A 13,125-nucleotide genomic window follows, 5' to 3' on the forward strand; every position below is an offset into this window, starting at 1 on the left:
GCATTGAGCCCCAAAACAGCAGTCAATCCCATGACCCTAGGATCGTGACCTGGGTCAAAATGGAGAGTGAGACATTCAGCTGACTGAGCCACCTAGACTCCCCTCATTGTTTTAGATTTTAAGTAAATAAATATTCAATGTGGTTGGAGAGTATGAAAGCAATGAAATGGCTCACATTCTGTTTCTTTGGTTCCATAATCACAGTGAAATTGTTGTTTATTTAAAATCTACTCTGGAAATGAAGGAATATGTAGTGTCACAGGGATCAGAGACACAAGCAGCTAGAGCAAGCTCCAGTGATTCTGAATATTAAAGTTTACTCATGAAATGAACACAGGAATTTGTATGTGTCCAGAGCCAGACCTACCACTGGGGAGCTCTCTGATTGAGCTTTGATATAGGATGCAATGTTTATCAAAAGGGAAGTCCTAAAAATGTGCCAATTTGAAATTTACATGCATATTATTTAGAGTAATTATTCAGAATTTAGAACAAAAATATTATGAGGGGGAAGAATATTTTATCACTTATATTGTCAGAATTGCTGATACATGGTGATAATTAAAAGTACCTTTATTTGTTTCTCAAATTCTGTACAGATAATGTCCCCTTATTACCCACACCCAGGGGTGTGGACACCCCCCTGTCTATTACTACTTAGTAACGTGACAGTTTTTAGTACAGAGGTAATACAAAAAGAGACTTCCATGGCTCTTCAATTTTCCCTTCAGGTATTTGTTCTTAGCTGAGGGGAATGCAGTCAGCAGACAGCTCAAAATGGTTACATTTATTGAAAGAAATTAATGACTGTAAAAAATGCGGGCTGCCTTAATTTGAGCTAAGACAGAGTTAAGCATAAGGGTGTAAATAAATAATTTTTGAAAACTACGATGGCTTTGAAAGGTATAATACACTGATCATTTTCTGTGGCATGAAGCAGGATTTTAGCTTCTGTCTGAAGATACTGTGGTAGACAAACATGAAAAAATAAAACCTTCAGACACATGGCAGGGGGGTGGCTACAAAAGGAGAAAAGTCTTCAGATTTAGGAGGAAAACAAGCCTCCAGAGGCCCATGGTGGTACAATCTGCCTTACTTTCGAGGGCCAGAGGATGAATGGAAAGGGAGTTCCAACGACCACCAGCAAAGGGAAACAAGTGTCTCTTCCCATACAAACTGGTATGAGTTTGGGGGCCTCCTGAGGCAGCAGAATGAACAAAGTCAAGGTCAATTCATTCGCAGCAGGAGCAGCCATGTGATCACACATCAAAGATTCTGAAGGATAGCCACTTGGATTGCCTTAAGAAATCCCATGCACAGCATCAGAAAGCCCACGTGGCATAGTTCCCATCATAAGCTAGCTGGCTGGCATAGCCTCAGAAAATCAGAAATGTGGTGACATGAGATGAAGTTCCACCTCATACAGACACCACTATTTTAATGTTGTGTCATGTTGTGTTGATTAAACTTGTTACTTTAACTCTCTGGTAAACAAATCCACGGCATATGCCAGATGTTCCCAGAAATTCTAGGAATACCTAGGAAACTTACTGTATGCATGCAATGTTAGAACAGAGCTCCTGTTGTAAAGAGAGACCATTGGTGATCTAAGCAAACGTGATCCTGGGGTAAAATGAAAACTGACTGAGCCTCAATCCCTACCACAAGATGAAAGCTACTCACAGATATCTACCCGACAAAAACATGCAATGTAGTACAGATTGAAGACACAGAAGTAGTACGAAATAGTGGTTCAGGTTTCTCTTTTTTTCTGTGGGTATTGAGTGATACTGATCTTCAGATGGGGATAGGCATCTCTTCCCTGTCCAAACACACACATGCAAACATCTAGACATACAGAGAGGAAGAGAGAGAGAGAGAAATAGAGACAGAACTCATATAATATAAAGTTTCTTTAGCAAAAATGAAACTGGAAATAATTAAGGAATCAGCTTCACAACGAGAATATGCATAGTAAAAAATCCAAATTTCTTCCCTTTGCTTAAAAAGCAAAAGACAAGAAATGAGAAAATTGAGTTTTCAGAGTCATCTCTACTACTATTTCCTCTTTAAAAATCATGTTATACTGGTATGTGAAAACATTCAGTAAGTTTGCTTTCATGTATTATTTATTTAGCACACTTTCAGGCAATTTCTTCTAGGGCTAGAATCTCTCAAGGTGTGTGATATGACTATTTGAAGGAAAATTTGAAGACTATCACTTATATCTAGTTTTATTGAGCAATTTGACTTTAAGCCATATATCTCTTGGTTTTATCTAGTGTGGGATAATTATAAAATTGTTTTGTGTTAAAATAGTCATTTTAGTATTTGCCATAGATTTGTCTAACAGTCAGCAAAACTTACAAAGTACCAGTTCCATTCTCTCTCCTTGAGAGGACAGGACCCACAGAGAGCTTCAGTGATCATCACATCAGACAGCATTTCCAGGATCACTGCTTCACATTTATTGCTGCTTGTCCACAAGCACACGCACCTTGCATTACCGAAGTGTTGCAGACTCATCCTAGATCCTCCAGATGGGAGGAAGATAGGGTTCTAGCTAATACTTTTGAATTCTCATTACGTGTTATTCACTTTTAGGTACCCTATGTATATTGTTTCATTTACTCCTTAAAATTAGTATCTTTATTTTTAAGTTGATAAACCAAGTATTAGAGAAGCCAAGCCACTTACTCAAGACAACCAGCTGGTGGGAGGCAGAGCCAGGACCAGGACTTGAGCTCTCTTACCTGCCAGAGTAGTTGGGGAAGTAAATGAGAACACACAGGAAGGGTTCTTAGCACTATGCGTGGCTTGTAATAAACAGCAATAAATATCAGGTATTATGATTTCTTTAGGAAAGGGACCCAGCAGTTGAACAAAGCCTACAGGTGGCAGAGATAAGATGGAAACCAGAAGGTCTGCCCTAAGGGCCTCTGCTCTGAGTAGTTATTTCCAACTGCGTTCAAGGATCAGCAGTGATGCATAATGACTCATACATACACTGGGCAAACAAATATAATAGACAAAGAAAAGGCAGTGTATCCCATAGGAAAATGTCCTTTTGTATGAGAGATGAACTCCTACTAGATTATACTAACTACCAAGCGCAGCCTTACCAAAAGTGGGAAGTAAAAATACCTTTGAAGGTGGAACCTTTTCCAAGATTTCTCTCAGTACTTCCCCATTAAATCTCTACCAGGTGATAAATGTCCCTTTGTCACTGACTTTGTCTCTCTAGTCAAATGATTCATGTATGTTCCATTTCTTCAGAGTCCTTCCCACCCTATTTGACAAGAATGAGTATCTAGTGCAGTGTTCGTTGGCAAATTCTGCAATCCTCTCTCTGGAGGAGCAAATGTTTTTAGTCAGTTTAATGAGCCCTAAAGAACAATGACTCAAACTGATAACTGAAAGAATAGTTCTGGCAGACTTTGACTGCCTATTACAGATGGGCCCTTTCCTTCAGAAATGCTAGACCCTCCACCTTGATCACAGTGCCTTCTGGAAGAAAATCAGTGCGTAAAAAGCCTGGAGCATACTTAGAAGCCGTGGCCAGTAGTATCAAAGAGAGATTTGTCAATGTATCAGAAACCAACATAAGCATTTCTAAATATTTCTTCAGTGATAATGTGGTTACTTGTGATGCTCAGAGCAAATGTGGGTTATATGTTACTCCAAAGACTTAGGGAAAGTCCATCTTTACTTCTTTCTCAGGCACTCCCTCACATTCCTAATGCACCCTACCCCAGAGATCACACTGAGATTCACTGGCTTTTTCAAAGCCCAAGAAGATACTTAACAATATCCATGCGAGCAGAAACTGTCAATAGTACCCCAAAATTAATTCTCCTCCTTTAATATGGTCAAATAAAATGAAAGAGGGCCATGACCACCCAGCTAGAACCTAAATGTCCCAGCCTGCCTTATAGCCGCTTCTGGACAATGAGCTATTTGTGACATGTGAGTTCCAGGTTGTTCTCACAACATAAGTACGGCTAACCGGAAGGAGAAAAGGAGAAGTTAGCTCTACCAGCTAAATCGGAGGTTTCCTTATGACTGACACAGATGGCCCCTCCAACGTTCTCCTGGACTCTGTTCAAAGTGAACCTCAAATTATGATTCTGAGCATAAGAAAATGAGAGCCCTGCATGTGTACATAAAGACACATGCACACAGGAATTTCTTCCACAGAGCTAAGCATGTAAACCAGAGTCCATAACCATGAGGGGATAGGTGGATAATATTGAGCTTATTTGGAAAAAAGAGAATGGGGACTATTAGAAAAGTGAAGTATATTACATATGACTGAACAGCTTGCTGACACAATATAACTCAACTCACATGACTACCAAACTCTTACTGTTATTTCTTGGTAACTGTGGATGATCGTAGACAATGATATGGAATTTGTAGTAAACTTTTCTCAACTCCAAATGAGAGATGGTCTCCCAATACTACTTTAAGAGAATTATCAAGCTAATTAAATTTTGGGCTAAAAGAAAAAGAAAACATTATTCGTTAAACGTACACAACACTTAATGATGCATCAAGGAAATCATGGGAAATCCTCAAGATATAAAGGTTAAAATTAATGTGTTCTACATGTTTTACAGAGTTAATTCACTTAATACTCACAAAAATCCTATAAGATCACTGTCAATATTGTCCCCAATATTTAGATGGGGAAACAGAACCACAATGGTTACAAGTACAGGACCAGGAAATGGCAGAGACGGGACAGAAATCCAGAAGGTCTGGCTCTGAAGTTCCTTATCCTCACCACTCTGCCACTGTGTTTCAAGAAACACAGCAAAAGATTGACTTAATTTTTAAGCCTGACTATGAATGCCTGTGATTTTGCCTTCAATAATTTTGAGCTCTTTTTTTTTTTTTTCTAATTTACTTTTGAGAGAGAGGGAGGACAAGGGCAGAGAGAGAGAAGGACAAAGGGTCCCAGGTGAACTCTGCACTCACAGCAGCAAGGCTGAGGCAGGGCTCTAATTCATGACCCTCCAAATCATGACCATTGCTGAAGTTGGATGCTCACCTGACTGAGCCACCCTGGAGTCCCAACAATTCTGAACTCTTAAGAGGAAACTCACAAATAAGGAAAATTAAGTAGGAAAGCCCCAGAGAAGCAAGATAACCAGCATTTGACTTTAGTACTACAATAGAGAAAATTTTGATAGGGACAGATGAAGGAACTATTAATTAAAGAGCTTATCAGTGTTAGGAAAGTCTATTCAAGGCTCTTATGGGCACAGGAGTTAATCTTTTCATGCCTTAGTCCATGAAGTCCTTTAGCTGCAGAATAGATTCCTAGACATTTACCTAAAAGGGTAATCATATTTTGTGGCAGACATTTTGATAATAACAATACATAGCCATTTGGCAGAAGATGGATTTCTATTTCTAGAATACCTTGTACATGTTTCAATAGGAAGGGATAGCTACAGCCATAGAAATGTCTGAAAAAGATACTGTGTTACAAAACAGAAACTTCAAAAATGATAGACAGGCTCAGAGCACCTTCTGCCCTGTTTCTACCTGAACACAAGGATAGGGCCAGTTTGTGGTGAGGCAGCACGATCTGTGTGCGATTGTAGGGTGCAGATCCATGGGCCACCCTGAACATCACGATGAAGGAGAAAGACGACACAGAGAAGAGCCAGATGGAGACTTGGCCCTAACTATTGTATTCTCAATGGAAGTTTAAGTGTCCTCAGGTACTAGACTAGATTAGGGCTTTTTTTTTTTAACCACAATAAACAGCAATCAAAAATTTACTACTGTCTTCATGTCAGATCACATATAGTGCCAAGCAATATCCAGATGTTACCTGTAGTACTCCTGCCTGCTTGAGACAGAATCCTCGGTCCAAAGCCTCATAGCTGGACCCGCACCATGGAGCATGCGTCTCCACCTGTGGCCTCGTTCTTTTCCGTACAATCTGCCCATCTGTGCGTGAAGGGAAGGTGCTGACACCTTTATTACTTTCATCAGGACAGAAATCATACCCAGATACCAAGAGGCAGCGTTCCCTCTAATGTGTTTTTGAGAAACACCAAAAGCAAGCAAGCATGATTTTATTATAAAAAAGAATTTTAAACAAGACGTTTGTAGAGAACATAACATTATTTCCAACCGTACTCATAGACACAGGTTCATTCCTGGGAAGAGGTACACCAATCGTACTGCTTTTAAGTGGATGGAAAGAAATCTATAAAAATTATTTTTTATATATTTTTTAATGTTTTATTTATTTTTGATAGAGAGAGAAAGACAGAAGTGTCAGAGAGGGAGGGAGACACAGAATCTGAACCAGGCTCCAGACTCTGAGCTGTCAGCACAGAGCCTGACGCCAGGCTCAGACCCACCAACCATGAGATCATGACCTGAGCTGAAGTCAGCCACCCTACCGACTGAGCCCCCCAGGCGCCTCTATAAAAATTATTTTTAAGCATTGTGAAATTGTTCCAGTGTAAAGAATTCAATAATTAAATAAATCACAGGAAATCCCCAAAATATATATGTTAAAACGAATGTTGTTTTAAGGAACAGAGTCTTTAGCTCTGTCTGGAAGAATACATGTCATCATTTTTCTCAATCTGTATCTTAAATGTATGCAAGTCATGCTGCAATCTATCAACTGTTTTATAATATACCTGGCTGGTACTTTGTATGAAGCTTTCTATTTTTTTTTTTTTACAATTTTTAATGTTATTTATTCTTAAGACAGAGAGAGAGAACAAGTGGGGAATGGGGCAGAAAGAGAGAGGGAGACATAGAATCCGAAATAGGCTCCAGGTTCTGAGCTGTCAGCACAGAGCCTAATGCAGGGCTCAAATCAGGAACCATGAGATCATGACCTGAGCTGAAGTTGGATGCCTAACCAACTGAACCACCCAGGCCCCCAGTCGGAGGCTTTCTATTTCATTTTCCAAATAATTGGATCCACTATAGTCGGGGCTAAACATATTGTGCAATATATTTCTCTTTTTTTTTTCATTTTATTTAGCTTTAAAACTCAACTATTTCAAATGATAATGTTAACATTTATTTGCCATTTAACTGAATATTTGAGAGGTTTGCTTGGTAAAAGTAATATTAGCAAAAACACCGTTAACATTCATCAGCTTTTATTATGTGGACTTTTTATACTAGACATTTCACCCATATTAATACATTTAAAGTCTTCACAATAGACCCATAATTTAGGAACAATCACTATCTCTATCTTACAAGTGAGGAAATAAAGAATAAGAGAGAAGAAGAAACTTAACCAAGGCCACACAGCAATGGGCAGAGTCAGTAAACAAACCCAGGCCCACACCCATTATGGTTTTGTAAGCATATTGGGAAAGAAATAGAAGTTGTGTCCACCTCCCAGGGTGAAATATCATTGAAAATGCTCTTACTCCATTTCACAAAGGATAGTTTATATGTTCTTCAAATTGGTATAAATTCTGGTTTTTTTTTTACTGTTTATTTATTTTTGAGAGAGACAGAGCATGAGTGGGGGAAGAGCAGAGAGAGAGAGAGAGAGAGAGAGAGAGACAGAATCCAAAGCAGGCTCCAGGCTCTGAGCTGCCAGCACAGACCCTGACACAAGGCTCAAACCCACAAACTGTGTGATCATGACCTGAGTTGAAGTCAGACGCTTAACTGACTGAGCCGACCAGGCGTTCCAGACTCTATTTAATATTTGATTCCAATTATAACTGGGATTTTAGGCATCTGATGGAAATCGAAAAACCCAGCCAGCCATCTAAGCACCCCATCAACATAATACCCAATACCAAATATTTGTACACATGAAAATGTTTAGGTAACTGGGAATTTTTATTTTGCACCTGGTTGTGAGCCATCCTAGCATCATGGAGACAAATTCCAAACCATGCTGTTCCAGAATTTAAGATGACCTTCTGTAGGATTTCGTGACCATATTTACTGATTTTAAACCATGGCACACAAACAAATAGGAGTATGCATATTTGCGAGGATAATAAGGCAGGATATTTACAATCAGACCAGAGAACATCAGAAATGTCTGCTAGCTATTTATAGCCTTTCCAATATATGGACCACTATACCAATGTCAGGGAGCAAAGGAACTCACCAGAGGAAGACATTGCTTTTTTGCCTACATAAAATCTTTGCAGAAGAACCCCATCTAGGAAGAACCCAAGCTGTTTTCTATGTCATATGACACGCAAGTAGGAACCATTCTCTTTCACCTAATGGAAGCAATGACAGAATGCTCTGATCCTAGATTTCTGAGCATTTGCTCTTTCAGTATTCTCCTGGCACACACCCCACTGAAGCAAAAAGCACAATGTTATTTGGTGACATTATTCAGGAGTAACCACAGAGCCAGGATTATCCCGTTATCCAACACATACCCCACTGAACACTATAGCACTCTGCTTGCTTCAGTTTGGAAAAGAACAGCTATTTAGTCACCATCAGGACAGCATCTAGAGCATTTTTGCTAAGAATAGTGATAAATTTGTACTTTATTCTCTTTCCTTACTATCAGAACATGGTTCTTGTCTTTTTATGTTTTATTTTGAGAGAGAGAAAAATAATAGTGTGAGTGTAGCAGAAGCAGATTCCCAAGCAGGCTCCGCACTCTCAGTGCAGATCCCAAAGCGGAACTTAATCCCATGAACTGTGAGATCATGACCTGAGCCGAAATTAAGAGTCAGACACTCAATCAACTGAGCCACCAAAGTGACCCTGATCAGAACATGTTTTTTAAGAAAATCAGCCTAGCCATGACTTGAAACCCATGTTCTTATTTGGTTTATGTTCTAGAATGTGCTCACGGATCAAACTTCACTATGTGGTTTCATCTACCATTATCCACTTGACAGAAATATACAACCTACTAACATTGGCAAGCAAAACTATTACCTCCAACACCCCCTGGGAAATACAACAAAACATTATCTAAGTAAGTGCCTTACCATTGATACTCCTGACGCCCATATGTGGGATTAGGAAGAGCACCCAGAACAATTTCTCAATTCCAAGCATGCCAGGCGATTTCTTCATTTCCTGTGCATATCAGGGATGGAAAACCTCCAGTAGACTTCTCTTCCTCCCTTGAATTCCTCAGTATTGGACCAGGTTACTTACCCCAGTGACATCTGTGAAATACAGAAGAGCAAGAAGGCAGCAGAAGATAGTAGGAAGAGCTTGAATAAGTTTGTCAAACAAAGTGAGCAGAAAGATTACGTGGTACTCTATTCTGTGGTTTTTGCTTCATGTCAAATCAGCTTCTCACTTTCAAACACTATGATCTGCAAAGCAGCTCAGTCCTTTACTTCTCCTTCCGCTTACCACCCTTTCTGCCCCACATTGAGGTTTTTCTCATGTTCCGTGACATGAAAAAATCAAACTTTAAAGAAATCTATACTGTTGCAATCTTTAGGTTGAGATTTCAATCAAATTAGGTTCACGGAATTCATGGTAAAAAGTACCTATGGTAAGTATGGCTTCTCTTGTTTCATAGCATTAGATTACAAAACTTCTTTTATGTAAAAGGTTTTAGATTTTCTTTCCAAACATCATGTCATGGCAAGATGAGAATGCTTATTGTCATTATACCAGTGATTTCTCTGAGGTTATGGAGAATATGAGTGACAGGAAGCACTTCCTCAACAGAGGGAAGGGCAAATGTCTTTAATCTGTAGTTAAATATCAATGGAACTAGACCATCATTAATATTAGCTCCATGTTCTCTCTAAATAAAGTTCCGAGCTAAATGACATCTTGAATATCAATGAAAGGAAACTTCCATTTTCAACATTCTTCATGTGGTTATTGTCTCGATGAAATTGAATAGAAATAATAAAAGGAAGAAATGGAAAAGTTTAAGACCAGATAGCTCAGGGTTGAGTTAGGACTGTTTTCTCCAAGTTAGCTGTGCTTCTAATTATAGAAGCTGATTAAATTCACCCATTTGAGATTCCAAATGAGAAACTGAATCTGGTGACATCTCTGGTCATTGCCAGGTGTTGATTTTGTAAGTCTTTCTCCCAGAGGCTGATGATTTTCTAACAAGGCCAATCTTCAATGGTTTTAAATACACAAGTTAAAAAAAAATAGTTATCATTGTGTTTATTGATTTAAACAGACATTGTGTGATGGTTGGAGGCACCAAGATGCATGAGCCATTGTTCCTGATTTTAAAGAGCTCAGTGAATGAGTACTGTGATCTCCTCATATCTGTCTTTAGTGTCAGAACTGAAATATTCATGCGTTTCAGCCACCACAGTTTACCATACAGCAACTGTACCTATCATCTTAGAGCATCCATTACTTACCGAGTAAGCATCCTGTGAAATATTTATATAGCATTTATAAACTTTCTTTCTGGTGCTCCAGGTGGAATGCAAACTTCCTGTGGCAGCCAAGGCAAGGCTCATTATGTCTCTAAAATGGTCCCAGAAGTCAAAAGCCATAAACTGTAAGAAAAGGATCTCAGGATATTGTCTCAAACCAGAGAGAAGCCATATATACTTTGTGTATCTCAGCATAAAACCTTTATGATCCACTCTTTTAAGATGTTTTTCTATATTAAAAAAAAAAAACCATGTTACTTAGGTAACATTTGGAAAAGATCTTATGTAACATTTAGTGTATTTTTTTAGATATCTATTTTGTTATTTCTATCAGCATGTTTTGCCCTTTATCCCTCCACTGCTGTAGTCTTGGGAGACCCGCTGTAGACAGAACTCCCCCTCAGAATCTCACTCCTGTCTTCATTCTAGTGAAGAAGAATAGAAAGAATCCTGGCTCCAATATTTGTTAGCTCAGCTACAAGTCCATTTTGCTTTAAATCTCTACCTCATCTAGTAATTACTTTCCAATCTGACCCTCGTTCCATTATAATCATGTACTTTTTTATTTAAAACCACCCAGACACCCTACCTTGGGGGTGTCTGGATGGTTCAGTTGGTTAAGCATGTGACCCTTGGTTTCAGCTCAGGTCATGATCTCATGGCTCCTGAGTTCAAGCCCTACTTTGGGCTCTGCATTGATAGTATGTGGCCTGCTCAGGATTCTCTCTCTCCCTTTGTCTGTGCCTCTCCCCATCCCCCTATCTCCAAATAAATAAATGAACTTTAAAAATTACTTTTTACTTAAATGTGCAAATTTAAAGAATTTAGTACATTTTTAAAAGGGGATTGCATTGTGTTTTAGAAACAATTTTAAAAATATGAGTCTATCTCCAATTTTATTGTGAAAGGCAAAAAGTAAAGTAGAATTTGGCTTCTTAAAATTTGTTTTGCAAACAGTGGTACCTGGGTGGCTCATTCAGTTGAGCATCTGACTCTTGATTTCAGCTCAGGTCATGATTCCAGGGTCATGGGATTGGGCCCTCCATTGGACTCTACACTGAGCATGGAGCCTGCTTAAGATTCTCTCTCTTTTTTCCTCTGTCCCTCTCCCATGCTCTCTCTCTCAAAAATAAAAAAATAATAAAATTCATTTTGCAAACTTCTTAGTTTGCAAACTACATAGAAGGCAAAGTCTTCACTTACAGATTTGGTTGCTCTCCTGAATCATGAGGCAGCTGTACTTTCTCCAGCATTCTTACCCTGGGAGTGGAGGGTCAGAAAAACAGCAATCACAAAACAGATGCAGGATGCTAGAGAGGTCTCACCACTAACACCAGATTCTGTGTTTCCCTCTCTCTCTGCCCCTCCCTTGCTCGTGTTCTGTCTCTCTCTCTCTCAAAAATAAACATTAAAATGTTTAGCACCAATGTTTTCATGCAATAGAAAATATTGCAGAGCTTCTACCACAAAAGTAGTACAGCATTTAAAACTTTTTCCACTCTACTGCTTGTTGTCCTCTCCTCATCAATGTTCTTGATAGCATTAGTTTCCAAATATGCCTGTACTTTAGAATCAGTCTGGGCATTTTTTATATACCGTGTGAGATTCCCAGATCCCTTCTACATCCATTGGATGAGAATCTCACAGAATTGAGGCTACATATCCCAATTTTATTTTTATTTTTTTATATAATTTATTCTTAAATTGGTTTCCATACAACACCCAGTGCTCATCAAAATAACTTTTGATGTTCCCAAACTTAAGTATTAATAGCGAGAGCCAGGAGAGATCACTTTTTACTGTGATCTACAATTTGCCAGAGAGAGGAACTGCTCACACAGAGATTGTTAATCTCACAGGGCATTTTAAGTGGATACTGGTAACACTCAAGATCACTGTAATAGCAGCAGGAGGTGGCTATGAAATGATTACAGCCCTACAGAATGTTCTATGGTACATTTTAAGCAATTACAATTTAATATATGTCTGTTTGTTTACATTTCTCTCAACTGTGCATACCGCCATGTACAGTCCATTAAGTGTGTGTGAGATCTGTTAACTTTTAACTTTCTGTATTTTGTGTATATTTTATGTATGTTAGTGTATATTATGGTAGTAAATAATAAACTAGACTAGTATCTATGCATTTATGACATACTTTTTCCCTATTTTTTTCTATAGTTCTAGGCTGAGGGGTTCATCTGTGAGGTTTTTCAAATTGTTGCAAATCTTCAAATCATTTTCCCAAATATTTATTGAAAAAAAAAAAAGCCATGTGTAAGTGAACCTGCTCAATTCAAACCCATGCTGTTCAAAGGTCAACTGTGTTCTCAACTGTCCAACATAATTGTTTGAAAGGAAACTCAGAAAGCCCAGGGAGGCATGCTCTCCAGGGCCTTGAGCCGATTTTTAGTGGTCTGCTCAGCTGCCTGGCATGATTGCACTGCCTGGCCCATCACAAGCATTTCTCCAGCTGATTTAGAAAGAATACACTCTGGTAACATATATTTAACATTAAAAATTTTTAAATGTTTTTTTAAATTTATTTTTGAGAGAGAGGAGACAGAGTATGAGTGAGGGAGAAGCCAAGAGAGAGAGACACAGAATCCGAAGCAGCTCCAGACTCTGAGCTGTCAGCACAGAGCCCATTACAGGGCTTGAACTCGTGAACCATGAGATCATGACCTGAGCCAAAGTTGGTTGCTTAAACAACTGGGCCGCCCAGGTGCCCCAAGTAATATATATTTAAATAGCTGAATAATATGAAATA

At 38.8% G+C, this 13,125-nt stretch overlaps 1 protein-coding gene across 2 annotated transcripts in view; it reads right to left on the minus strand.

The window, feature by feature from the left end:
- Nucleotides 1–12,025, minus strand: part of BTLA (B and T lymphocyte associated) — a 34,252-nt gene extending 22,227 nt beyond the window's left edge. The window contains exons 1-3 of one of the 2 annotated variants that reach the window (XM_029939317.1): nucleotides 11,559–12,025; nucleotides 10,338–10,478; nucleotides 8,976–9,158 (exon numbers count right to left, since the gene is read on the minus strand). In XM_029939317.1, the coding sequence (XP_029795177.1) occupies nucleotides 8,976–9,063 (88 nt within the window). In that variant the 5' untranslated portion in view covers nucleotides 9,064–9,158; nucleotides 10,338–10,478; nucleotides 11,559–12,025. Of the gene's footprint in view, nucleotides 1–8,975; nucleotides 9,264–10,337; nucleotides 10,479–11,558 lie in introns of those variants that run through there. The other variant, XM_029939318.1, reaches the window with a different exon arrangement.
- Between the last annotated feature and the right edge of the window lie 1,100 nt (nucleotides 12,026–13,125).

This window comes from Suricata suricatta, chromosome 5 (assembly GCF_006229205.1).
Source record: "Suricata suricatta isolate VVHF042 chromosome 5, meerkat_22Aug2017_6uvM2_HiC, whole genome shotgun sequence".
Classification (NCBI taxonomy): Eukaryota; Metazoa; Chordata; class Mammalia; order Carnivora; family Herpestidae; genus Suricata; species Suricata suricatta.